The following is a 27943-nucleotide window of genomic DNA, read 5'->3' on the forward strand; positions in this document are numbered from 1 at the left end:
CTTCCATGAATGTTAATTTTTGAGTAACTAATACTTTGTTTATATCAGCAGTGTATTTAAGTACCTATATTTGAAGCCCATTTCGTTTTCCTACACAATTGATACATAGTTGTTTCTAACAAAATGGCGACAATGGAATAATATTGGTTTTGAAATCGATTCATTCTAAACCTTTTTGTACGAAAACCAAAAAAGAAAACAACTGTAACTGTTTACTTAAACCTTTATTGTCTAAACGAAATTAGTAATTATCAGGTCAATAACTTACAAAGTATTTGCCTCATACTAAATTAGATACCTTATATCTTTTAAACTACTAGATTCTTAACCTCAAGAACTATATTTTGCTGTAGGGAAAAGATTTCGTTTGAATCTTATTACAAGCCAGTATCACAGTAAACCCAATAAATAGATAGTTTGTTGATTAAATATTGCGTAGGAATCATTAATCGTCAATTACTTATTATTTATTACGAGGACGAAGGATTCTACGAATGAGTTAAGCATTCAAAAAAAATCCCATTTAATGAATGTCACTCGAGGTCACAGAGCAATCGTTAACCGATAAACAATATTGGACGGTTATTTGCAATAATTTTACAACTAATTGTAAATTATATACCTTTATTCCTAGCATCTATATAACGAAACAAACTAAAAACAGTAAATGTGAAATACTACTAGAAATCTTATTTTTCAATTTGAAGCAATGTGCAATTTAATACCATGGGCTAATTCATCGTAATGAATTTAAAAAGCGAACCAATTTATTTCGTGTGACGTATTTAAAATGAAAACGACATAACTAAAAAATTAATAGGTTTTTCTCAATCATTTTGACATGTATTGCAAAGAAAATTTGCCATTTATTTTACAATTATTTCCAAATCACTATGAGGCAAGAGAATCCCAATGTCTATGTGTAAGGGAGATCACTCCCCGATTCAAATTGAATTTAAAAAATCATATCAAAAACATTGTTATTTGTTATTCAAGATAAAACTTTTTAGATTGTAAACTTTTTTTACTTGAAAAATAAAATTACTCCTATTAAATTGAAATTAATAAAATATTTATTTTTAGTACATAATGTATCTAACACTATCAAAAAGGAAATCGGTGAATTGAGATTTATTACTAAAAAAATATACTAATTTTAAATCCATGAAAACTGTTATTTATTTGAAAAGAAATAGATTAATTAATTTTATACAATCAATTTTACAATAAAATATAAAACAGTTCTTCGCTTGTTCAATTTACTGTTGACCATATAAATTGCAAGATATTAAAGTATGTCCAAATGGTATGTGAATAAGGAAACAATACTCACTTAGGTGTAAAATATTATAATATATCAACTGAGTATTTTGACTTCAACATACAGAAGTACAGTTTTCATAGATTTTTATTGCTAAATTACGTTATTTATAGACTAGTTATCTACTCTCAGGTTTGGGTTTAGGAGGTTTGAAACCCATTATTTTCTTCTTTTTTTTCTCCTTCTTACCACTTCCGGATTGGAAACTTTTCCAACTATCCACACGGTTTTGTCTTGATTCCTGAAAATTATAAAAAAATGCGTAAATCAATTTGTGGAACGGTATGGGGATTGAGGATCGGGCATAAGCAATTGCTCACTAAAGATTGCTGATTTATTTTTCTCACAGTTTCCACAACAACTCACCTATTTTATATGAACAAAGACAAAATATATAATACTGAGGTATTATTAAACTATTTATGGACACATTATTGTAACCTAAATTATGATATTACCTCAAAGTTTTTAGCCCACTCCTTTTCAAGTGACATTTGTTCCTCTTGATCAATTTCTGCTTCACGTTTACGTTTTCTCTCTTCCATATCTCGAGTCTCTAGGTGTTGACGCTTACGTTCCATATCCGCAAACAACTAAAATAATAAAAAAAAAAGCTAATATTATAAAAACGTCCTTACCATGCTTATTTTGGTTGAGATCTGCAGGTTTATTCATAATGTAACAACATCCAATAATACATTGAACTGGGACTCTATTACTACTTACAAATTATTGAAATGAATAGTTGTTCTTTAGTTGTTATCCATCCAATTACGGTTCAGTAAATTTTGGAGTGAAATAAAATATCTATAAATTAGTAGAATTGAGAGCAATTAAAAAACGTTTTTTTTTTTATATTTATGTTGTTGATCTGGTATATATATTGTACAAGTTACATTATATGTGACATATCTTATAACAAAGTACATATATAAAACAAAAAACGGTCAAACAGTATAAACCTCCTATTGTTTTATTTTTTATGACAAGTAGGTCTGATATGCAAGTTGTTGCTACCATCCATTGACGGTAAGAAACGGTAACCATTCTTACGTCGCCCATACACCACGAACCTTGGGTAGATGTTATGTCCGTTGTGCCTGTAGTCAAACTGAACACAACAATAAAACTGCTGTTCGGTATTATAATATCTGATGAGTGGATATATACACACCCAGACGGGCTTGCACATACAGCCCTACCTCAAAGTAATGCAAGTAACACTTACAATACTTGAGCATTTGTCATTTCAACTTTCAGCAGACACAGGCTTAGCTAGCATTTAACCCATTAAATTGAAATATGTCAAGGCTTAACTATACATACCTTCATAGTCATAACATAAACGGCATGTTTATATTTGTCAGGATCATCTTCTGGTATTCCTTCAGTTACTTTGCCATCTTTCTTTTGTTTTTTACGTTTTTGTTCTATCTGCAATAATTGATATGGGATTTAAAATTAAATGTAATTATTGGTAAATATATTTTACATATTATAGGCAAGGCATTTACAAAAAATAGATATTTTTTGTAAAATTTACTAAAGTATCTCAAATCAAATCCGTGTGATTTTGGAAGGGGGATAATTGAAATTTTATTTAAACAAAAGTTTTATAAAAACTTTTATTTACAATAGTCAAATTATTCACTACAAATCTTTATGTAAATGTGAATTATTTAAAATTTAACTCTCAAGTCTTAAAATATCTCATTGCTGTATGTCTTAGAAGAAATTAGCTTGACTTGTCCACTGAAAATGAGACAAAAAACTGCACTGTACTGATAAAGTGAGTACTGCAGAACAGGACTGGCAATTTACCAGATATATTTAGATCGGATAAGCTGATATCAGGTTGATTTCTATATTTTATATGGTATGGTTAACTGGGACTATCACACATATCATACATTACATACTAATTATAATAATTACATGTATGTGCTCAATTTCTGCTAACAAATCAAATTGTGCACAGGGGCAAAGGAAACTTTGTGAGGAAATGTGTGTCTAATTTCAAAGAAATTCTGCCACACATGTCGTCCCATCCGCAATTAGAGAGTTGTGGGTAGTAGTAGTCTTAGCCCAGCTGTGTTATACTTAATATAATAATAACCCTTACCATGTGATCTGTGCGTTCCTTAGCTTCCTCATATATATCCAAACTCTTTTTCCTTGTTTCTTCATTTTCTAATGTTTTCCAGGCTCTGTTTATAATTTCAAACGCCTGTTGAGCTCGCTCTGAGTCATCCTAAAATTCAAAATATAATAATCTAATTTTTAATTCATTTAAATATTTGCTGGTAGTTGTTAAAGTATACTTATATGGTGTAAGCCCTTCATCTCTTTATATAACATACCTTAGATTCCAGACAATGTTTTAAATTGTTATATTTTCTAAAATATAATACCTTCCAGTATAATAGGTATAATAAAAGTTTAATCAATTAATTTATTTACTGGTATTAAGTATTAAAAATTAAACTAAATCCTTTCATTGTTTTGATGTTTGATATTGTTATAGTAAATCAAACATCGTTTATGCAACCATTCCTTACCTACGTACAAGCAGCTCGGGTTGGCTCGGGGTATGCAAACGTTCCCATCTGTGGATAAAAACCAAATGTTGACGGATATACCGTCTCAGCGAAAAATCTAGGATCTCCTCTGAATTTAAGCTACTAACTACATTTGATGTAGGTCAAGAGTGTGGAGATTTTTATATCGTGACATTATTAAAAAATACATACAATTTTATCAACTGTAATAGCATTTATGCTATTAACTTCACATTTAGTTCTTGTTTAAAAGGTAAAACACAAGAAAACATTAATAGGTATCTACAGCTAAACAGACTAGTGATATAGTCTTATTATAAATGGTATATTTATCTGGGTAAATTTATTTAACATGCAAATAAAACCATCTTACTTACTATATTTTTATCTGGATGTACAAGTATTGATAGACGTCGATATTTTTTCTTTATTTCATCCAAAGTGTTTTCTGGATCAACTTGTAATACTTCAAAAGGATTTAAATTGAAATAAGTCGATCCTGGTCGAAGTAATCTCTCAATTTGTTGCTTTGGAGTTAAAACCGAATCTCTCTTTTCGATCTCTTTAACCTGAAAAATTATATAAAAAATATACACTTGTAAGAAAATTTATTTTATTAGATAGGTGTATACATATTACATACATACATTTGTATCATTTTAGGTTACATTACCTCGGTATAAAAGTCTTCAAAAGATTCTTTTCCGCTAGATGTAGTAGACGACATTTTCTCTTATTTTAAAATAAAATCATTTAAACGAATGAAAATGAAACGCTCTAAATAATTATGTTTGAATAATTATTTAAATTTTACAGAAATCCGAAAGCTAACACAGAATTACGGATTATGAAATAATAATATGACACTTGACAGCTAACAAGTCACAGCATTGAGCATTTGAGCGTTACGAATTTGACAGCGATCGGAAAGATTTCTGGTACTGTTACACGTATACTCAAACGTTTCGTGAAGATTGACTTTGTATTCACTTTAACTTAGTTGTAATAATTCAAAATGTTATTTTAAGCAGAAAAATTTAAATTGCTGTTAAAAACCTTGATAACTATCAACAGACAACATTTATTTTAAAAGCCGTATTGTATTTACAGTTACATCTTTGTTAAACAATAATCAAACCTTGCGCGTTAAAATTGACCCACTTCCCGGCATTCAGTTAAGTTAAAATTCTGCACACGACTGATTTACGAACTTTGCACGATTAACTAAATGCTACGAGTTTTAATATCATATTGTGCATCACCCCGCCAATGGTGGTTTATAATTATCAAAGTAACACCTATGATATGGCTGTAAGCAAAGTGATTGGCTTAAGTTTTATAAACATAAATAAAATATTTTTCTGTTATCACAGAAGTAATAAGAAAGAATAATGTGTTATTACTAAAAAGTAAAAATAAATGAACTCTTTCTTTTTCTTCTGCATAGAAAACTCCTTTTATTTTAATCGTAAAATGTTTTTATTTAATTGTCTTTAAGATTATAAAATATAAGAATCTGTGCTTAAAATTATTTTTTACATTTGTATAGGGATTTTATTTTAAAATGGCGAGCATGTTATGCACCCTTGCATGTATATATTATACTCTGTGCTACCTTAGCGTCATGCGCCAGCGCAATGTAAAAAGTGAAAAGTTGAAAAATATTACGATACGATACGTTATTACCACAACACTTGTGCAACTACTTTTATAGTACCTACCGTATTTTCGCAGCATACATTTTTTTTAAATATTTTTTTAATCCTTCTTTGTTGTTGGTCTTTTACTGTACCTTCTAGTGTAGTTTCTAGTTTGTATCTGTAATTCTGTACTCTATGGAGTCTATGGTATTCTTATGATATCTCTAAGAACAGATTAGTGAACTGTCATATATTATTATAATAATTCGAAATAGGAAATAAGGTGTGTTCTCTCTATTATTTGTTTGGTTTGGTTATTTTCTTGGTTTTTGATCTCATAGATTAAAATAAGATCAATTATTTTTAGAAGTCATTTGAGTTTATTTATATTGCTTATTTGTAATATTTACATAAGTGCTGTAGTTTAGTTGTCGATATAATATTATGACGTGACCGGTACCTAACGTGTTTTTAAACAAGTCGTTTCATTCGGCTTCGCGTGTATCGCGAAGTAAATGATTTATGTATTTGGAATTTTTCATTTTGAAATATAAAACAGATTTAGTTTATAAAATAATATATATTAGGTATTTAAATTATCTTTAATGCATGTCTTTGTGGTATATCTCCCTCGCTAGTATTTGAAAACACCTACAAAATGCTCTTCTCAAAATATAGTTATCGTGGCCTGTTGTTATATTCGTTGTAAAATAAAAAAATCAATACATATCTTTAAGGGAAAGGGTAGGTAAGGATCCTCAATCAGTAACTGCTACAAGATCTGTTACTCCGGATTTATTACAAACCTTTTTCACTTTTAAATTATTTTCAAAAGTTCTCAATTGTCACTACAAGTAGGTATTTTGTACCTTTAAAACTGAAAGTTATGAACCTTTTTAGTTTAAAATCTAAGGTTAATCATATTATTTGTAACAAATTATAAAGTATTTCATTTTTATCCGTATTAAGTGAATACTAGTTTCACCTAAATAGCTATTTGCTGAGTTATCGTGAGAATTAAATTATCACCCGAAAAATACCAACAATAGATAATATAGTAATATAAAACAAAATGGATCGAATGCATATAATTGTTTACGAATAATTTGAACTACTAATTTCATTTTTATCAGGTATGATGTTTACTGGTAAAGTTGTTCTGATCACCGGCGCAAGCTCAGGTATTGGCGCCGAAACTGCTACTGAATTTTCAAAATTGGGGGCGAACGTTGTGATAACCGGAAGGAACCGAGATGCACTGAGCAACGTAGCAAAGCTGTGTGAAGAAATTTCTCCTACGAAATCGAAGGCTCTCTCTATTATTGCCGATATGAACAATGAAAATGCTATAGAAAATATAATAAAAACTACTATTGATCATTTTCATAAGCTTGACGTATTGGTGAATAATGCGGGTGTTTTGGAATCAGGGACAATCGAAACCACAACTTTAGACCAGTACGATAGAGTTATGAATGTGAATGTTCGAGGTCCTTATTATTTAACTATGTTAGCAGTACCACACCTCACACAAAGCAAAGGCAGTATTGTAAATGTTTCCAGCGTTACTGGAATGAGATCTTTTCCTAATGTCCTTGCTTATTGTATGTCTAAGTCAGCTTTGGATCAATTTACTAGATGTGTAGCTCTTGAACTTGCACCGAAGGGAGTTCGTGTTAATGCTGTTAATCCAGGCGTAATAACGACCGGTTTACATAAAAAAGATGGAATGAATGAAGTCCAATACGAAGCATTTCTAAAAAAATGTGCTGACACCCATGCTATAGGAAGGCCAGGCTATGCAAGAGAAGTTAGTTCTGTTATTGTATTCTTGGCTAGTGACGGCGCAAGCAATATTACTGGGGCTACCTTGCCTGTAGACGGTGGTCGACATGCAATGTGCCCACGATAAATGTTTTGTATCTTCAATACGTGATGTGAATACTAATTAAGGATATTTTTTTTATAAAAAAGTTTAATGATTATTGAATAAAAGCTGTTATATCTTTATCAAATGACTTTAATTTTATCTACTAAAAATTTACAAATATTTTAATAATAATATTTAAATTTTTTTACTTTACTAACATGGATGAACATTAAAATGGATGCCTCGAATTTTATCAAAAATTATATTTTATAAATGTACTTTTTGTTACATTTTATGGATTAATAAAACAATATTTTGTCAAATATTTTAAATTTATTTTGTAAATTCACCATTCATAACGTATTTAATATTTTACAATACCGGGTCATGAATAAAAATAAAATTTGTTATCGCTTACTGATGACATATTTCTTATGACATCATTGATATATTTTTTTTATTTTTTTAGTTTTGGCTTTTATTTGTGCCAAGAGGGCACAGATTATTTCACCAATGTCACGTGCGATGGAGAAGACACGATGACATCATTAATATTGATTAATATATCTGTATTTTATAAATGACAAGTATCAATTATACAACATTCTTTATTATAGATTATAATAGTCGCCATTTTCTAGTACGGCTTTTTTTCTTTTTATGATATACATATATATCGTTATGGTTAAGTCATATGTGTGTACCTAACTCTTTATTCTTTGTTTTTAACGCATTGGATAATCTGGATAGTTTCGTTTGCTATCGCTGTTGACGCCATCGTGAGACCTTCAGTAACACAAGAAACGACGATCTCTAGACCGTTGTCAACAGCCGTTCTAACTTGAAAAGCCTAAAATAAAATAAATAGTTCACAACAAATTAATGATTTAAAACTAATATTTAAAAAAAGAATATAATTTTTGATGTGTACCTTTTGCGAAACATTCCAAGTTGCGAGATCTATGTCGGCAAGGATTTCTTCTTTCACGTTATTCAAACATTGATCACTGTTCTCTCCACATGTTACTAAGCTCGTTTTTATTTTATTTTGAACTGAATTTAACAATATTGAGTCGTCGATGTCATTTGAATTGTGCGATATCTCTATGTTGGCCATGAGCTTCATATTATTTGATATGCAAGTTGTAACATTAATAATTATTTCCTTCAATAAGGTTTCTATCGCGTTTTTATCTTCCTGTAAATAAGTAGGTATAATTTAATATTTATATTTTGTTTGAATGTGTCTTAAGGAAATGAAATTTTTCAATTGTATTTTATAAGAATAATAGATTTAGCGTTTATTACTTTTTTGCTATTGAGATTTTATAATAAATTAATTATTTTCAGTATTATATAATTTGATAAGATTGTAAGTAATAATATTTAAAATTTGTCATTTCTTGTTAGAACTTTTGTATATCTCCCTAAAAATTAATTATTATTATGATTTAAATTCGACGATTGCGCGAATAGTGATATTTGTAAAATAAATAGGTAACTAATCTTACCTTAACACAATTTTTCACATTTTTCCCTGTAGCAATAACATGTTCAATTATGTTCTTGAATTCCTTTTTTAAATTTTCAATTTTAATTTCAAAAACTTTTGTAATCAATCGAATTTTATTTTTTATTTTGAGCACATATTCTTTGATATTCTGTTTTGTGTTATTTGTAATATTCTTGAAAGCCTCCCATGCACTGACTATTTTTGATCTTATTTTACTCCATATTTCTGACAAATCTCTCTGATTCCTAGCATGTGGGATGTTTATATCCAAAATTTCAAGAGAGTCTTTAAAAGCAATAACATTGTTTTGTAATTTAGTTTGAAAGGATTGCTGTAAAAATAAAATATGTCGTTTAAGTTCTAAAAAATATGTTTTTTTTTAATGAATATTTTAGATAAAATTAAATACCTGACACCCTGCAAGCAGCACTAAGGTAATTAATAAACTGTTTCGCATTATGTTCTTAGCTACAAAAAGTATGTAGTTCTAAATTGTTTGCACAATAGTTGTCCTTATATATCTAGTCAGGATATTTCAAGTACTACTTTGGGAAAATATTTGCGCAGTTTTGTTTCAAGGATAAAAGTCTCTATATTTGTCACAATCATTAATTAAGTGTCAGGTTACTAAACTTTATTGAATTGTTTGTTGTTTGTTATCACAGTTTGTATTATACTATTTATCATAGTGACAGTTCGTAGTACGCGGTAATGTCTTGAATTTTTTTATTATTTAGAAGCTTGCAAGTGATTTCTTTACCTGCATAAAGTACAAGGGTACTTAGTTTGCCAAATTTGCTCCTGAGAATTTTTTCATAATTATTGGTTATTATGTCATGGAATGATGAAGTATTGAATTGGTAAAATACAAAGTTAATAATTGCTAATTGGCTAAAGTAAGCATATCTTAACTACTAAATAATAAAATGCCAATATGAAGCGGTATTTTTAGTGGCATAATTATGTAGGCGGTAGCCCAAAGGTGCCACCTGATGGTAAGTGGTCTGCCCATAGAAATTAGTGCTGTAAAAAATATATAACTATTTCTTACATCGCCTATCTATACATGCACTATCGACCTTTGGAACTAAGATGTTATGTCCCTGTAGTTACACTGCTTTTAAACTTGAATATTGGACAAAGCCCTACCACCAAGTGTCTAGTATAAATGTAAAAAAAAAATCAAAATAAATTAAAAAAATATTTTGAAATTAATATTATTAATAATAATATATTCTATGTATGATGCATGTAGAAATGATGAATGAAATGACGTAATGAATTCCGAATTATTTTTCCGTCACTTCGCTCTGCTTTGGTGTATTTTTAAAAGTAAAAAAAGACATATTTAATTAATAACAAATTTATTTGAATGCCAATAGTATACGTGAGAAATTATTACACCAAATGTGTTTTCGTTTATTCAGGAAGAGTTATTTCCAGACAATGAAGTAAAAATTGAAGATGCGGAACAACTTCCAATTTCCATGACGATCTTTGCTGAATTGACACCAGCTTCAACTAATTTGGTACCTGCACATACTTCAAGGGCGGCTGGTAATGTTGAGAAACCCAAATTGATGCGAGAAATCTGAAATGCCGGGAAAAATATAGTGACTAAAAGTAAAAAAACCGATTTAATCATTGTGCTGTTTCTTATCATTAATCTGAAATGGAAATATTACAAATGACTTCTTATTAATGTGAAACTTATACATTTTTCTAGTATAATCCACACAAAATTCATTGCTGGCGCTGCGCAGGAAAAAGAATATCGTGGGGCATTTTGTTTATGTCTTATGAACTAAGATCTGTAATATTGTAAGCGGTTTTATCCACGTCATGAAACGTCACGTGCATACACGTGATGAATAATATTCATTTTTTTTTATGCTATAGGTAGGCTAATAAGCAAATGGGCCACCTGATTACCATCAGTGGAAACCACTGCCCATAGACAATGGCGCTATAAGAAATATTAACCAAATCTTATATCGCTAGTTCACCACCAACCTTGGTAACTAAGATGTTATATCTCTTGTGCCTGTTGTTACACTGGCTCACTCACCCTTCAAACCGGTATACAAAAATATTGAATACTGCTTGTGCGGCGGTAGAGTATGTGATGAGTAGGATGGTAATCCAGACCAGAACCAGAGTAGGTCAAAGCCCTACCGTCAAATAAATAAATTAATTAAATTAAGCAAATTAATTCAGCTTAAATCTTTCAAAAGGAGACGACAGGATGAAATTGTAGATAATATAACATTCAATATGGTTAGTCTGTACTGATAATTATTGTTATTACCAAAACTCCACTCTGGGTTAAGAAAACTGCTCCTTTGAATTCAGTTCGTATAGCGATACGACTTAGGCAAGTGCCCGTTGCTAAAAGACCATGCTCGCTTTCGGTGCACTCCTTCAATTCTGTCAAAGAGTTACGAGTATAATTCCTCATATTTGACGACATTTCCATAAGTTCATCAATCATATTTCCAATTTCCATGACGCGATCGCCCGCACATTGTTTTGATTTTTCAACAGCATTATTGAAAACACTATCGAGATCACTTTTATGAGACTGAAAAAAATGTTTTTATTTAATATAATAAATGCACTTTAACAATATTTTTTGTCAAATAATATAAAAGAAGTGTGTCTATATGGAATCATAGATTTAAGAAACATTTTCAAAACATTATAATGCATGTTATCAAAATAGTTGTTAGTTTAAGTGAGAAATTTGAAAATGTTTCAGGTTAATTAAGAACTTGCCCTGATTCATAACACGAATAATAAATAAATGTCAATACTTACATCAATACAATTGCGGACTTCTGATCCAGCATTTACAAATCTGTCACTGACATTTTTGACGGCAAGATGAACTCTGTCACGGACTCTCTGCAAATCATTGACCAACTTCTCCGCGAAAAGTTTCCTCTGTTCTTGGATTCCCGCTGAAAATGTTTTCACAGCATCCATTGCTTGTTGGGTGGCACTACGTAGATTATTTATTAGTTCTTCTATAAGTACCCTGCATAAACAATTAAGTAATTGAATGACCTCGGAACATTTGGTCTATTTATTTGAATATTAGGTATTAGCAATATTATTATGGTTAATATTATCATATAAGGTAATTCGATATGGAACGTCAAAAATAATATTGAGCATTTATGTTTAATAGATGTCAGTCGTTATATTACTTCACAAATCGCAACACATATTCTGATATTCGATAAAATCTGTCTAGAATTATTTAATGTTATACAATTAGTTAAAAACATCTTCAAGGTTTGAAGTGGTGGGTTATTTCCATGTTCACAAAGGAGTATCCGACGAAGAAATATATTATTTATAAGAAGTTATAAACTCACTTTGTGTTTCCAACGAAGTTACCATCACGGCGTTGTTCTAGTAGCAAGTCGGTATCAGGTGGACTTCCCAAAGATGAGGAAACCTAATAAAAAAACCGTCGTATGTATCGACAATGTATTACATAACTAAGACTAACTTCAAGACAATTTTTTACGGAGGGCAATTTTTTTGTATTTTAACTTGATTTTTTTTAATAATAATATTATGTAGCCGTACTGGCAAACGACACACCTGATGGCAAGTGTTCACCATCTTCCATAGACAATGGCATCGTAAGAATCAATACGCTACCGACCTTGGGAGCTAAACTGTTATGTCCGTTGTGCCTGTAGTTACACTGGCTTACTCACCCTTAAAAAGAGAATACCACGGAGTATTGCTTATTGGTGGTAAAATTTGTGATGAGTGGGTGGTAACCTACTCCACCAAGATGGACCACGTCATATAAATTATTATAATATATTAGAATTAAAAAAAGTTCACATTCAGGTTTGTTATCGAAAAAAATGTGGTTGTAAAATTTATAGCACTAGTCACAAATAAATGTTCAATAGTTACCGATAACAAGATATATCGCATTAGAAACAAATATGTATTTATGAAATTTATTTAAATAAACATATACTTGGATAAATATAATAAGATTCTAAGAAAGTGCGTTATAAATAAATTTAAATAAAATATAAATTATTATTTATAAAAATTAATTTAATTTACGACTTACCAGAAATATGGATACAATTAGCAAAGCAAACTTCATCTTCAGTTGAATCGAAGCAATTGTTAGAAAAATGTGATGGTGTGTAGTAATGATCCATGGTTTTATATGATATTCTTGCAAAATGCATTCTTTACATAGCTACTCTAAACAAATGAATGTTATCTTATCTATTTCATGGGATATTACATTAACAAAATCAAGTAAACACAAGAAATTGTCATAACTATGGAATTTTCTATTACTAGTTTGCAAAAAAAAAAAAAAATGTTACCTACTACAGGTATGATATCATTTCGTATGTATTATTATTTATTCGGAGCCGAGATGGTGGTTAGAACGCGTGCATCTTAACCGATGATTTCGGGTTCAAACCCAGACAGGTACCACTGAATTTTCGTGTGCTTAATTTGTGTCGGTAAAGGAAAACATCGCGAGGAAACCTACATGAGTCTAATTTCAACAAAATTGTGCCACATGTGTATTTCACCAACACGCATGAGAGCAGCGTGGTGGAATATGCTCCATAACTTCTCCTCAAAGGGAGAGGAGGCCTTCGCCCAGCAGTGGGAAATTTACAGGCTACTGATGATGATGATTATATCGTAGGAGTTAATTTCGTAGGTACTGTATTGACATCTTGTGTCTGATTACTTAATTTTCTTAGCATTAGCATGTCAATCGAAATTCACTCCATGATGTCATGAGTCAAAGCTCTCGTTTTTTAGCCATTCAGTCAGGTACGACCACCATTAGTCATCAGTCCTATTGGCTGGCTGGAGGCCATACGCTACGTTTTCCGATACGGGGGATTCCTTCATCACCAGGATCCCTTGGCCTCTTTAACGTTATATTACGCCTATTACCACTGTCTATTAATTATCCAAACTACGAGTACGATCTAGGTAAATATTAAAATACATGTGAATAGATGATATGCCCCAAATACATTTATAGTTTATTGATTATAAAAATGTTATACAAAGTTCGTAGTTATTTTCTAACATTTTGTTTTGTTAGACGAAATTACAAAAACCTAAAAAGTACGTTAATATTTAATTTATGAAAAGACTTTTACATTATAAAAAAGACGTTTATTTTTAATATCTAATGCAGGAGGAGACCTGACGTTAAATAAAACTGAAACGGTCCATTGTCTCTACAAACAATTTTATTTACCTAGTAGTCCATTTTTTAATATGAAATTCGTTTCATAGACAAAGAGGAATTTAGTATTTATCACTTTTTATAAATCTATTAGATCATTTGAATGATTTTTAATAACAAAACAGAAACCAAAACCGAATCTGAATCCAATATAAATATTTTTTTCCATGTGGCACATTTTTTTCGTTTTAAGTAAAGCATTTAACTAACATGACTGTATTTTAAGACGTTGAAAAAGAGTAACTACTGAGTTTCTTGCCAGTTTTTCTCGGTAGAATCTAGACTTTAAATAGTGTGTTAAATGACGATTCAAAAGTGCTTGTAAAAGCTTACTTGAATAAAGTATATTTTGACTTTGATTTTTTGATTTTGATTTTGATAAGATCAAACCCAATGTTAACAAATAAAATTCTATCGAATGGGTATGTTTTAACCTTGCACTAAAAATCTGTCTGTTTCCATATCTTAGTCAAACATGGAACAATTAGATTCATAAAGAACAATGTGGAAATATTTGCTTATTATATATATCATTGAAGTACTATTAAAAATGAAACATTTTAAATATGACTTATATGTTGCTTATAAACAAACACATGATGCAATTAGGACTATGACAAATAGCCCATTGTAATTTGATAAAACCAAGGCCTTGCAGATAAGAGCAAATAAAATTAATTGGTTTATTCAACACTTTCAATGCTAACCATTAAAATATTTCTATTAAGGCTTGCTTTAAGAATTTAGGTACTGTATGTATGTAATAATACGAACATCGAAAATTGTCACTATTTAAAATTTAAATTAACACTATATAAATCATTAGGTACATAGTATGAAACAAAGTTGCTTACCGTTATCTGTCCCTGTGTTTGCTTAGATCTTTAAAATTACACAACGAATTTTCATGCGGTTTTTTTAATAGATATATTGATTTAAGAGGAAGTTTTATATCTATATTATATGCAAAATATAGTAGAGAAATACTGATTTTAGACTAATTTTAGAGGTTGAAAAAATGTAGGTACTACAGTATTGTACACCTTAAAAATGTCTTCAAAAATGTCAGCGATGGTATATTAATTTAAATTACATGCTGTAAAGGGCCATATTGATCTATATTAATGTGATAACCCACAATAACCATTTTTTATCCTGTACTTTTTACGATAAATAATGGCTTATTTTCGAAGCGATTTGAAGCAATACAGCATTAAGCCTTATCCAATTAACTTAAATATTGATCTATATTAAATACATTATGTATTTAATATAGATCAATATGGCCCTTTACAGCATGTAATTAAAATGAATATTTTCGAAGATATTACAGATTTAAAACGCTCTCTGCGTTAGCGGTTTGTATTGTCTAACGACTGAAAAACTGTTAACGTTGCAAGACATTCTGTAATATATTTAGTATCAGCATTGCACCCGTGTAAAGCCGGGGCGAGTCGCTAGTTATTAATAAATTACAGTTTTGATTTCATGGTGTGGGGACCAAACATGAACATTATGAGGAATGATTATAATTATCAATCTGATACTTATACAATATGGTAAAATTAGATAATATTAGATTTTTTATTTATTTTAGTGAATTTTATTTTCCCTTGAACCACTTCTATGTACGCGACCGAAAAGAAATGAAAAGTGAGGATATTTGTCTTGGAAAACACCTTAATGTAGTAGATATACGCCTACACCCTTACCGATCGTGTTGGACTTGCCGTCAGGATCTCCATTTTTATATGCAGACTGCGTTTGTAACTTCTGTGAGAAAAGTTTGAAGTAAGTACATAGATATGCACGTTATGTAGCATGCCACGATTAGTTCCATTTTCGTTTTACAAGGACTTATCTGATGTAATTAACAACAGTCTGTAAATGTCCTACTGCTGAGCTAAGGCCTCATCTCCTTTGAAGAGTTGGATTGGAGCTTATTCCACCACGCTGCTCCAATGCGATTGGTGGATACACATTGGGAGAATTTTGTTGAAATTAGACTCATGCATGTTTCCTCATGATGTTTTCCTTCACCGCTAAACATGAGATGAATTATAAATACAAATTGAGCACATGTAAATTCAGTGGTGCTTGACTAGGTATGAACCCGCACGCATCGGTTAAGGTGCACTTGTTCTAACCACTGGACCATCTCGGCTCACTGATGTACGCTCTTTCTAATTTAAACTAAAATCACATTATTTTATTATGCTTCAGATTAGTATTATTCTCCACTATCAATAGTAATTACCAACAATTATTGTTACTGTTCAATTTATAAGGTTATAATATGATCCTTAAATAATTATTATTCGGCGGTTTTAGGGCTTTGTGCAAGCCAATTTGTGCTTTAAAAACAAAAATAGCAAAAAATATATATTTTTATATTAAACATACCTTTAATAATTATTTTTTAAAGTGCCTGCTATAAACTACAAAGCAATATTTTTTGTTGTAAAAGTACTTAAATGGATTATTTTATTCAAGGCGTTCAATAATATAACATGAAATTATTCCCTTCATATGTGCAGAGAGAGAGAAAGACTTATTAGGTACACAAATAACATTTTATTTAAATAAAGTTTTTTTAATTGCCTGCAAGACTTAAAATAAAATAAGATTTTTTAGAAATATAGCTTAAAAATTTATTAAAGTAAATATTCATGATTTAACTTACCGGATGCATCTTGATAATAGTACTACCAGAACATCGTCATAGTCCAAGCTTAATTGATAGTTAAAAAAAATTTATCTAAATCGTCAGTATTTCACATCCGACTATAATACGTCAACGGGATAACTAGTTACGTTACAAAAAATATTATTAGTTCATGTGTATATCAAGGGCCTTCAATTACTTACCTAGGGCACTTTGTTTCAGGGATTCCGTGATGCCCCCGAAGAGACGGGTGGGTACCGGTGATTGTTTAGTTGGTTTTCCGGCGTGCTAGTGCGTACCAGGCGTTCTAGACACCGAGGAGTCTCGCATAATCCCCCAACTTCATGTGGGAAAAACGCAAAACAGAAATTTAAGGACTTTACGTTTAATCGGCTTATTAATGTTATTTCGAAGGCGTTATTAATAATATGATGTCAGATGTGCATGGAAAAGCAAAAAAAAGTATTTTTCAAATTGATAAAACTTTGCCCGACCAATTTGCCCGATTGCGGTTTCAAACCCAGGCAAGCACTACTGAATTTACATGTACTTTATTTGTGTTTGTAATCCATCTCGTGTTTGGCAGTTGAGCAAAATATCGGAAAGAAACCTATATTTGTCTAATTTTAATGAAATCCTGTCAGATGTGGATACGCAATAAAGCAGATCGTTAAAGGGAAAGGAGGCATTAGTAATGGAATTTGCAGGCCGTTACTCAATAATTTAGAAACTTTTGTAACAATTCTTACCAAAATTTCGCTAGCACAAAGTCTCCTATTACCAATTCTCAATTATACGGACACTTGTTATGTTGACATAAAGAAGGAGCAACTAAACTAGCTTGAGTCGTCATTGGATTACGTCGGTTCTAAATATAATACCTGTTTAGTGATTTTTTCATATGACCTCTCCAAAGTCTGGAGATGCGCCTCCTACTTGCAGGTCTAAATGAACCCCCTGAAATGCATCCAGCATTTAATATTAAAGAAAATCTGTACCGACGTTTGATAAATCTATCCACTGTTTTCTTTGTCATGTCATTATACTGCTTTACGACTTGTAATCTGATAACGTAAAAGCAAATGTCAATCTAGATATAGATGTAATGTTTTTCTTCCAGTACTTGTAGCGGAAAATCCCCGGTTAGTCATAAAATTAAAATTGCATGTAGTTCCATTATTTTATGCTCCCAGAATGCTTATTATAATGTCAATAGCTTTCATGCCTATCATCTTCCTAGAAGATCCAGATAACGTAAAAATAATGTTCTTTTTTATGACAAAAGTACAAAATAATTGTATAGATAGTGTGTTAAAGTTTTGTAGTTAAGTTCGTCAATAATTCACGATCTTAGCAATCGAATGAAATCATGTTAAAATGTTTTTTTTTATAATAGTTTCTCTATTTTGGATAGACTTATAGCCGAAAATAAGAAAAGGATAAACAGGTATTTAACCATCTCTTTTGAACATTGTTGTTTATTGTTAACATTTTATTATAAATCAGAACTATGTATCAAGTAATTTTATATCATATTACAGGAAAAAATTAAGAACTCTTTTTATTAAAAAAAAAAACACCAAAGAAAAAAGTACGAAAGCTTGAAATCTAGAATTGCGTGTCCTTTTTTCACAACTAAAAACTCTGATATGCCTAAAAATAAATTACATAAACTATATATATGTATCTTTTTTATTAACTTTAGATATTTTATAGTAAGGACATGTTGTTATGCTTTAGTTATGAATAATTTTACTCAATTCTTAAATCAGTAAACCCAAGGGCCTAATAACAATTATCATACCTTCATAGTTGCTCATTTTATGGGCAAAAACTTTCCTAAGACCACAAATTTAACCACAAAATGCTAACAAGCGTAGTGTATGTTGTTGTTATTAGGCAATTTTAAACGAGCATTCTAGTCACGCATAAGGCTCTTTACCAATTTTAAATGAATTGAGAAAGATCGGGTTTCATAAAAATTTAAAGTCTTGTTTGCACAGGTTGTGTCATTTTAGGATTTGAGTAATCATGGGGTCACTCTGTGGAAACGCGTATTTCCTATATTATCCTATAATTAATAAAACATAATCATATATGAACTTGGGACTTTTGTATTTGATGTGAAAATATTTATGTTGTACATTAGTACAACTTTAATAACATTATAATTTAAAGTATAAATATAAATATATAAACACTTATTCCATTTTTTTTTGTTTTACAGTTGTTTAGTCCAATTCTGTTTAAAATATTGTATGAGGTACCTATAAATATTTTAACTATAATTGTCCTGTTCCAAAAATTGTCTATAGTGCACATTGTCAATCTGCCTTTTCCTACTGCATCTATTCCAGGGGCGGCGCAGATAAGTCACATTCGCTCTGACGAAGAAGACCGGGTAGAAGGCATCAGCACTATGCGTACCTTCTCCCTCCGATCTAAGCGTCGCCAGGAGTAGGTGGGTTTTCTGTACCCCGGGAACTCCTCTAACTTGGAGGCCTACGGTGGGCCAACCGTCGGGCCGTCCCCCCACATCACGTGGGGGAAACGCGAAAAAACAAGATAAGTCACATTAATAAGTTAGAGCGAGCTCTAACACTAATTATATTAAGAATATGTTCATTCGAACCGAGATATATAATTTGGCAGGAGTTTTATCAGTAAGGCAACTATTTTTTCTTGCTTTTATTCTTCGTCAACACAGAGTTTGACAGTTTTATAAAAATCACATAGCGTTAATCAGGTGACGTCATTTTCAGATCTGACAAACAGGACGCTAGGACTACTCTCAGCGACAAGTTTTTCTTGTTCCAAGTTACTTGTTCAGACAATGTAGCTAATAAATTGCTTGATTTATCCATATGTGAAAATATAATGTAGGAAAAAAGTCATAAATTGCCTTCCCACGCTTACATACGAGGGCACAGATAGTTACTAAATAAACACAAATACACACAAACAGATAAACTTAAACATATGCATACATTATTCTTAAGCGATCTTAATAAATATGAATCTTTGATCGATCGATCGATCTTAAAAAATATTTAACCCTAACATGTAAGGCTTTATTCGCAATCGTGGAAAAGGCTGGAAGAGCCGTAACCCAATTTTTATTTAGTATAGGCGCCTGTCTCACTCCCTAACTATTGCGATTTGAAAAAAACATCCTGAAATCATATTTTTAATTCGTCGAAAAAAAGTATTTAACGTTGTGTTACTAAGTACACGTTTGATTATAGAAAATAATGTATAAAATATTGCTTATTAATTTAAATAATTACACATACTTAATAATTAGATTCAAATTTTAATTCAATATAAAGCAAGTTTGAAGGGAGCATACGGGTTCCTTTTTTATACCTAACCCCCGACAATAAAACTCTGAAACATGAACAAAGCCGCGAGCGAAAACTAATTTACAGTAAAATGTTAAACGTATATTATTATCAGTGATTATCACTCTATAAACACGAGAATAATGGATAAGAGTGCCTATAATGTGATTTTTAACTCCGTAAAGTCAACTCAGAATGGATAATTCTAGGGTACCGAGTTTCAAGTCATATCTAAATAACTATTGTATTATATGATCTTAATTTGAGGTACTTACTGGTGTAGATCAGGGTTGTAATATCAGTCAGGGTAAGGACGCTGGGATCGTTCCGCCCCAGTCGCTTTGTAATCGGAGCGCAGCGACCAATCGAACGAAACACGCATGGTTTTCTAATAGAATATAATTAATTGTGACTTTCTTAAAACGAGAATTGAAAAAAAAAAAAGTATATTTGTATGTTATTTTTTGGGCAGCTATGTAGACGAGTAGGTCCATAAACGATTCTTTTTTTGTATAAAGATAATATTCTTTTTACTTTAGTGTCCAAATTCACTCAATACTTTTTTAAGGCATTTGAAGCGAAATAAAATAAAACATTTTATAGAGTTGGATGTTGAATATCTCTGTAACTGATCGTGTGTCTGATAATTTCTTTAGAAATAACAATAAATAATGTTACTTTTGCATGTAAAAATAAAAGCATCTGATTACAAAAGAATTGATGCCTAAAATAAGTACCAGATGGGCAGAAAATTCAAAAAATTTAACTCTGTCTCCTTATTTACACCGGTCCTCAGATGCACTTTTCGCGTCACGATTATCACAATTGAATTGCGGTCCTTTTTATTTTATTATTTGGTTATTTCATGTGTGTATTATTTAATAACAATTTTTGTTATATTATAGATATTATATAAGTAAAGGGTATGTACGAATTATATATGAATGTTTGAAATCCTTATGTTTTAGTCTTAAGATCCCTAAAGATTACGTGCTGTTAATTTTATTTGACCTGTTAAGACGTTGTGATATTTAATATTAAAAACTTAATTTACGTTCAATTCGATAACTAAAGTTTTAAAAAAAACTTGTTGATTAAACTTTAAATGATATCTCGAATGTCAGACTAAATCACTAACAAACGAATTGAAATTATATTTTATTGGGTTAAACAAATAAACTATGTTTTAAAATTGTAAGTTGGTTCGATCGTTATCGTAAATCACTGCGAAATCCATTCGTAAATAATTAGTATTCAAGATGCTCTTGTAATGTATTAGTATTTAAATAAGTACACCATAGTTTACCATCACAAAAGACATATATTAACATAAATGACATGGGATTAAAATCAAGTCTTTAAATTTTTTCACGCGCGAATATAACAAAAGCTATTGACCTTGTATAACTATTTTGTTACTTTAAAAGATAAAAAAAAAATTATATTCACTGTAGACTTTATAAAAGAAAAAAAAGAAAAAATTTACAAATATTCCGCAATTAATTATACCTAAATAGATAATATTAATCTTTTATATCTCTTTGGTATCATTATATAACCTATTCACCCAGTTGGTTAGGAACATTTGAAGTCGCGTCTCTTATTATTGAAGTTATAATAATTGGAATGACAATGGTACGTTGTAATGACAAGGAATGTTCCATAAGAGTTACGTAATCGTAGTCACCACTAACACATCACATGAATAGATAAATAATTTTATAATGCGACGCAAGATGGTACCATCGTTTTATGTAGATGAGTTAATATACGAATATGATAGTTCATTTACATTCAATGATATTATCGTTTTATTATTTGAAATTTTTATTGTAATATATGTAATTATTTATTTATAAAGCCGTTAAGTTGGTCTTAAAGATATTTTTTTTTACAATAAGTATTGTTGTGTTCTGGGTTTGAAGTTTTTGTGAGCCTTTGAAACTACAGGCACAAGGGACATATCTTAGTTCCTAAGGTTGGTGGTACAGCGCCATTGTCTATGGGCCTTGGTGACTATTTACCATCACATGGCCCATTTGCTCATTCCGCATATTTTTATCATACAAAATGTATTATTTCAATATGCAAATATTACATATATTTAATGCACAAAATGTATGAGTGTCAATATAAATTTTAATGTTGTTAATCAATTCAACGCTAACGTCTGATGAAAGTCATCTCGTGATTATTATATTATCACCTGAGTTGATCGCTCCCAACTTTCTTGCCTTTATAAAATGTTTAATCGACCACAAAGCTAATAATTATACTTAGTATGCCGATAAAAATGCTAATTAGTTTTAATAATTTTATTTTATCACGAATTTTTCCAAATATTAACTATATATTTCCATATTGCTGTATTTAAAAAAAAAAAAAAATTATAATACGTATTGACACTTCACTTTGAAGTGAATTATGTAGTTACATATTTTGAAAATACTGATTTCTGTTTATATATATGCAATCTGAACAAAAACAATCGATGAATTTTATGAAACAAAAATCGATGTATTTATTATAATAAATATAAGGATTTTCTAGGCATAATAAAAGTTTGTAGGCAGCCGCTTCGTTATAAATACATTTATGTAGTTTTAACGGACATAATGTTATACGTAAATAAATAAGCGAGGATCTATGTTAAGTATAAGATACTGTTTGAATATGTAATTACATGCGCTTAAACGGACCGTATGTTTTATTACACGGAGCTCTTTTCATATAAAGGAAAAGGATTTACGGCTTTTATAGCCACCATACAGCTTAACTAGTATACAATAAACAAGTCTCGGAAAATGGGACGACAAACACTAGTTTCGTTACAATGTTCGCCTTCTCCGAAGAACATGAGTTGAATTGTAAGCACAGCACGTCAAAAACTTACTAGTCCTTGCCTGCAGTTAATGTGGATACCTCCTGTTAAGATTTAGTATTATATACTTTGGCCAATGTTATTTATATAGGTATATAAATAACATACTTCTACATCAAACACATTATATTATTATGAAGGAGTAAAATTTGTTTGTCTATATGTAGGGGATAATCTAGGGAACGAATGATCAAATTCTAAAAAAAAATTACTAGTAGAACGCTACATTATCGCTGAGTGCTATAGATAAGGTAGAGATGATATTTACATCACGTCATTTTCTTTATTAATAAGTTGTAACCGAGCGAAGCCGGGGCGGTCTCTAATTGTTTAAGCAAACCTTTATGTAACTTATTGTAATTGATAACAGCTGTTATTATAATAGTTGTCATTAAGACGAAAGTTTTTTTTTTATTATATGAAAATTTTACCAATAAATCTTAAATAACGTAAGCGAGAATAGGATGAAAACAATACTACGCCTGAGTCGTTTTTTCTTATTTATCTATTGCGAGAGTAATTTAGCAATAAGGACGGCTATTCTGGACATCCTTTGTTGAGATAAAAAGGGGTTGGGAGGTCGTTCGAGAACATATCGTTAGGTTGGACGACCACACGTAACGTTATTATAGCAATATTAATAATTTATTCGCAAGGTAGTTACGTATTTACAAAATATTATATGTACATTATTATGTACACGTATTATTCGTTACCATCTTTACTTTAAAATTTTTTTTGAGTCAGTTGGTAGCACACCTGACATGTTCAGATAGTATCCGTATTTGTCGAAATGTTAATAAATCAAATCTGACTATATCTTATATCGATCCGATAGCTATGTATTCGGTGGCTAGATAGCTTCACTAAGTCACATGACTGAGGGTCACATGATGAACGGGCTATTATTTGTTATTTACATCGGCGTTATGTAATAGGAATACTTACGTCAAGTTGAGCCTTGTCTTGTAGCCTTGTAGGCTATAAGCTATAAAGTTGATTTGATGATATAGTTTTATCGGTTATTAACAACTATAAATTATCATTACAATTTATTTAACGCAAAAAACCACTGAACTGATATAAATAATAATTAATTAAATATCCAAGTGTGCCATTAGATCAACAATATACAAATATTTATTTTAAGTACATACACAGTTAAACTTTATTACGTTTAAAGTAGGTTTCGTGGCCACTATCGAATAAATGTGTATCGTAATTTCTTAAATAAAATAAATGAAAAATACCTTACCACAAATATATTACAACTTTATAAAAAAAAAAATGTGACAAGTTATGACCAGAACATTGATATCCTATTTTTGTCTAAACCTACTTACCGGATATTTAATCTATGAATTTATATGTTAATGTATTTATGAAGATTGGAATCAGAAACCGAAGTCATACGAACAATTAAAGATTATCTTACCCTGCACAAATCATCCAAGATTATGTCTTAGCTCAAACTACACTACATACAATTGACAACGCTGACGTCGTTCGCTAAAAATAAACCTGGATTTTATTTTTTTTTGAATGTTGGTAAACATGTTTACAATTGTAACTAAATTCTGATTAACGTTGATAAATGCAGTTTATTGATTATTTTTTTTTATCATAATAGTAGGTCACCGTCCATAGACAATGCCGCTGTAAGAAATATTAACGATTCCTTACATTGCCAATACGTCACCAACCTTGGGAACTAAGACTCTGTGCCCCTTGTGCCTGTAGTTACAAAGTATATGTTCTTAAAATCATTCACTATCATCCAGAGATAAACGAGCGCGGTACCTTAATTTTTATATTACATATAATATAAAGTATAAAATCTTTTTTCATGGTTATTTCATTCACTCAACTGATAAATACAAGATCAATCTTCGAAACAATATTGTCGTCATGTTGGTTAACATTTTGCAAATGTAACTAGACGGCAATTATCATCGATTGCTTTATAATAACGGTAAATGGAAGATTCTCCTAGTCGTCGTAGTCTTTCACTTTTATATATAGTCACAAAATAAACAGTCATATGAATGCCAACAATTCTAATTATGTGTGTTTATACTTTTTATCTTTTTTTTTTAAATCTATGATGAATGTATCGTCGAAAAGTAGTAAAGATTAAGAAATTTTACAAGGCGATAATGTTTACAGTTTTCCTCATCAGTACAATTAAATGGAAGATTACTAATTACTAATTTAAAATGCAGTTAGTGTTTTTATTTATTTAAGTAATTAAAATATAATTCATGTGTTTCGATAGCATGATTAACTTTTTTTTTAATAACAACATTTCACATTATAGGATTTTGAAAGAGAAATGTAATTTGTAAATCATTAAAATATAATTTCAATACAATAAGCCTTTTGACAATTTTTAATCATAATATTACAAAAAAAAAACAACAGTTATACAACGCCAAATTAAAACTTACCCGATATTTTGTGGGATCGGGATTTTTTACTGGATCTGGAATAATGCATTTTGTGTGAACTCTTTTGAATTACAATATGCTATGATAAACGAATATCGATATATAAATATACACAAATCTGTAACACAAGTCGCTGTATAAATGTAGCCGTAGGTACTTGGATTTTGAACTGATCGTTCCTGGTGATATCATAGGATTTACACATTTGACTTTGGGCTACTGGAAGTTCAGTTATCAACTACGATCTAAAAACATAGGAACATCAAAATCGATCGAATAAATTTGACATTTAAAACAATAATATCTTATTAATTTGTATCTTGACCCTCAGATAAATAGTTTTATCGTTTATAGTTTATAATATCATTCGACATTTCCTGCTTAATTGTATCTTGTATATTATGATGATTTTGTAAGCGAATGTTAATGTGAAGACCGATGAATGGATCAATTAATTCAATCACATTTTATAAACATAAAAATAAACCGTGATGGCGCGCAAAGGATATAATTTATAAAGTTCAAATAAAGGTCTCGTATTCAATTTGAATAGAATATTTCAAGTCCCAATGTATTAGATTGTTATACGTATGCAAATAGATTCTAGGAAAATTAGGTCCATACGGAACCACCTACTTGTAGTGGTTCAAATATGTTCTCCCTAAAGAAAGAAGGCCTTTCCCAGAAGTTAGATATCATTATTGTCGATATTCGTTTAAAGCAGGGTTCGCGGATATATATCACGATATATATCAATTGATTTTTATCTTGATATGTGTCAATTGTTTTTTTCCTATCTTCTGAACAACATTCATAGATCTATGCTTAAGGCCTGACTCTGAATGATTCCTTTCTATGATTAGTCGATTGCAAATTAATATTAAAATAAAATTAGTTGATTTATCCCACAAACAAATGAAGATTATTATAATAATAAAAGGTACTTGTTTTTTAAGTGTTCATTAAAATTTTCTTTCTCAAATAGATAGACACTAATTCCTTTGTTACTTTTTTTTAATAAAAAATGTGGTATTTCGACACTTGTATTAATTTACAAATTCCTTTCACATTTTTAAGTGTTTACAGAATGAAATTCGCTTCGTTTTCTTAGCCTGGATATATATCGGATATATATTAAAAAAACTATTTTTTGATATTTATTATAAAAATCGGATTTATTCGAACCCTGGTTTAAAGTAACTTTAATGAAAACAAAATCGCGAGAAAACTTGCAAATTGCGTACAGAGTCACAATACGTTTAACAAATAACTAATTAAGTGAGAGTATAATTAGCATGTCAAGGGTTCTCTGTTTTCTAAGCACCTGTTCAACGACGTCGATAGTCGCGTCGTGCATTATCATGATTATATCACATTAATACATTGATAATAATGGCCATCGCTTATAGTTTATAGAATGAAATTCCTTATTATGTTAGTACAGTGCTTACCGAATTAAATATTTAGTACTTATGTTCGAAAAAAAAATAGCTTAAGATCAGTCGTGGAGTTTGTATGCGTTTATTTACATAAAGGATACCATTCATTTCATCTATATTCAAAACCGACGTTTTCATAACATTCGAATAAATCCTGTAATATAAAGATTTACTAGTGCCAACTTGAACAAAATATATATTTTGATATTTATGTTTTTAATTTGGGTCGTTAAGTTCCGTCCATAAGTGCATTAAGGCTTCTTATAATGTTTTATGTTCATTCTAATGATGATAATGCATTCATATACAAGCATTCTCAATTGCTTTTTATTTGGTGTTTTTACACAGATGGTTCCTTTACAAACATATACCCAGTTTTTATTCAAAAATGCACACAACTATGGATTAGAGATATTGTGGTTATCGTATAAGCAGGCTTATTGTGAGACTGTCCTTATAGAAGCCACTGTTTGAACAATCAGTAGTAGCAATGAATGATAAAAGAACAGCTTTGTTAAGTGTAAACAAGATAATAAGATTGGCAGCTATCGTATTCGAGGCAATCCACTCTTGACCTAGGCCTGATCGTCACTGCGTTAATTGTCTATTATTATATTAAAACTCATTAGTTACGAGTTACGAGACAAAATTATTTGATATTTACCTCATATAAATTAATATTATTTATGTTATGATGTTATATACACACATTTAGGTATATGGAAATAGTATAGGGCTTCAAAATTTCGATTGTTTTTCGAGCTAAAATTTAAAACAATACAAAGAGGTAGGTAATACATTTATTATGAGCGTTAAACTATTTTTTTAAAGACTTACAATACTTTAAGATATTTCCCGTATTCTGTTAGTATATAATCCAACCAATAAATTCAGATCCAGATATAAGCAATTTTTTATATGACGCTGTTACAACAAGTGACGCTTTTATTGTAAACACAGAGGTCATTCACTTGAACACAAGCACTAACAGATCCAACCTGT

At 30.2% G+C, this 27943-nt stretch overlaps 4 protein-coding genes across 6 annotated transcripts in view; 1 reads left to right on the top strand and 3 right to left on the bottom strand.

Annotated features, from left to right (window-relative positions):
• Nucleotides 1-205: 205 nt before the first annotated feature.
• Nucleotides 206-4747, bottom strand: LOC125065149 (dnaJ homolog subfamily C member 8). The gene is made up of 6 exons (XM_047672619.1): nt 4553-4747; nt 4257-4448; nt 3444-3572; nt 2648-2755; nt 1780-1914; nt 206-1562 (listed from the first exon to the last, which is right to left on the bottom strand). Exons 1-6 carry the CDS (start codon nt 4604-4606, stop codon nt 1440-1442), a joined length of 741 nt encoding a protein of 246 aa, XP_047528575.1. The 5' UTR covers nt 4607-4747; the 3' UTR covers nt 206-1439.
• Nucleotides 4748-5721: 974 nt separating this feature from the next.
• Nucleotides 5722-7569, top strand: LOC125065191 (3-oxoacyl-[acyl-carrier-protein] reductase FabG-like). Of its 2 annotated transcripts, none has more exons than XM_047672687.1 (2): nt 5722-5802; nt 6653-7569. In XM_047672687.1, exon 2 carries the CDS (start codon nt 6655-6657, stop codon nt 7429-7431), a length of 777 nt encoding a protein of 258 aa, XP_047528643.1. In that variant the 5' UTR covers nt 5722-5802; nt 6653-6654; the 3' UTR covers nt 7432-7569. The 2 variants fall into 2 exon arrangements, with proteins under 2 accessions (XP_047528643.1, XP_047528644.1); XM_047672688.1 differs by lacking the exon at nt 5722-5802 and adding an exon at nt 5971-6267.
• A 386-nt stretch (nt 7570-7955) lies between these two features.
• LOC125065354 lies at nt 7956-8987 on the bottom strand. The gene is made up of 3 exons (XM_047672914.1): nt 8901-8987; nt 8321-8587; nt 7956-8239 (listed from the first exon to the last, which is right to left on the bottom strand). Exons 2-3 carry the CDS (start codon nt 8513-8515, stop codon nt 8102-8104), a joined length of 333 nt encoding a protein of 110 aa, XP_047528870.1. The 5' UTR covers nt 8516-8587; nt 8901-8987; the 3' UTR covers nt 7956-8101.
• A 1262-nt stretch (nt 8988-10249) lies between these two features.
• LOC125065462 overlaps nt 10250-27943 on the bottom strand; it is a 56083-nt gene continuing 38389 nt past the window's right edge. Inside the window, exons 2-7 of one of the 2 annotated variants that reach the window (XM_047673043.1) lie at nt 17715-17790; nt 15881-15941; nt 12283-12365; nt 11720-11939; nt 11211-11483; nt 10250-10493 (exon numbers count right to left, since the gene is read on the bottom strand). In XM_047673043.1, the coding sequence (XP_047528999.1) occupies nt 10326-10493; nt 11211-11483; nt 11720-11939; nt 12283-12365; nt 15881-15941; nt 17715-17734 (825 nt within the window). In that variant the 5' untranslated portion in view covers nt 17735-17790 and the 3' untranslated portion in view covers nt 10250-10325. Of the gene's footprint in view, nt 10494-11210; nt 11484-11719; nt 11940-12282; nt 12366-13007; nt 13089-15880; nt 15942-17714; nt 17791-27943 lie in introns of those variants that run through there. The other variant, XM_047673044.1, reaches the window with a different exon arrangement.

This window comes from Vanessa atalanta, chromosome 7 (assembly GCF_905147765.1).
Source record: "Vanessa atalanta chromosome 7, ilVanAtal1.2, whole genome shotgun sequence".
Taxonomy (NCBI): Eukaryota; Metazoa; Arthropoda; class Insecta; order Lepidoptera; family Nymphalidae; genus Vanessa; species Vanessa atalanta.

Excerpts from the sequence above, each read along its gene's own strand:
- LOC125065149 (XM_047672619.1), bottom strand. The coding sequence starts at position 4,606 with ATGTCGTCTACTACATCTAGCGGAAAAGAATCTTTTGAAGACTTTTAT. Across the intron at positions 3,573-4,256 it reads TACATCCAGATAAAAATATA|GATGACTCAGAGCGAGCTCA; the intron begins GTAAGTAAGATG and ends TTTGAATTTTAG. Across the intron at positions 1,563-1,779 it reads AGTGGGCTAAAAACTTTGAG|GAATCAAGACAAAACCGTGT; the intron begins GTAATATCATAA and ends TATAATTTTCAG.
- LOC125065191 (XM_047672687.1), top strand. The coding sequence starts at position 6,655 with ATGATGTTTACTGGTAAAGTTGTTCTGATCACCGGCGCAAGCTCAGGT.
- LOC125065354 (XM_047672914.1), bottom strand. The coding sequence starts at position 8,515 with ATGAAGCTCATGGCCAACATAGAGATATCGCACAATTCAAATGACATC. Across the intron at positions 8,240-8,320 it reads CTTGGAATGTTTCGCAAAAG|GCTTTTCAAGTTAGAACGGC; the intron begins GTACACATCAAA and ends ATTTTATTTTAG.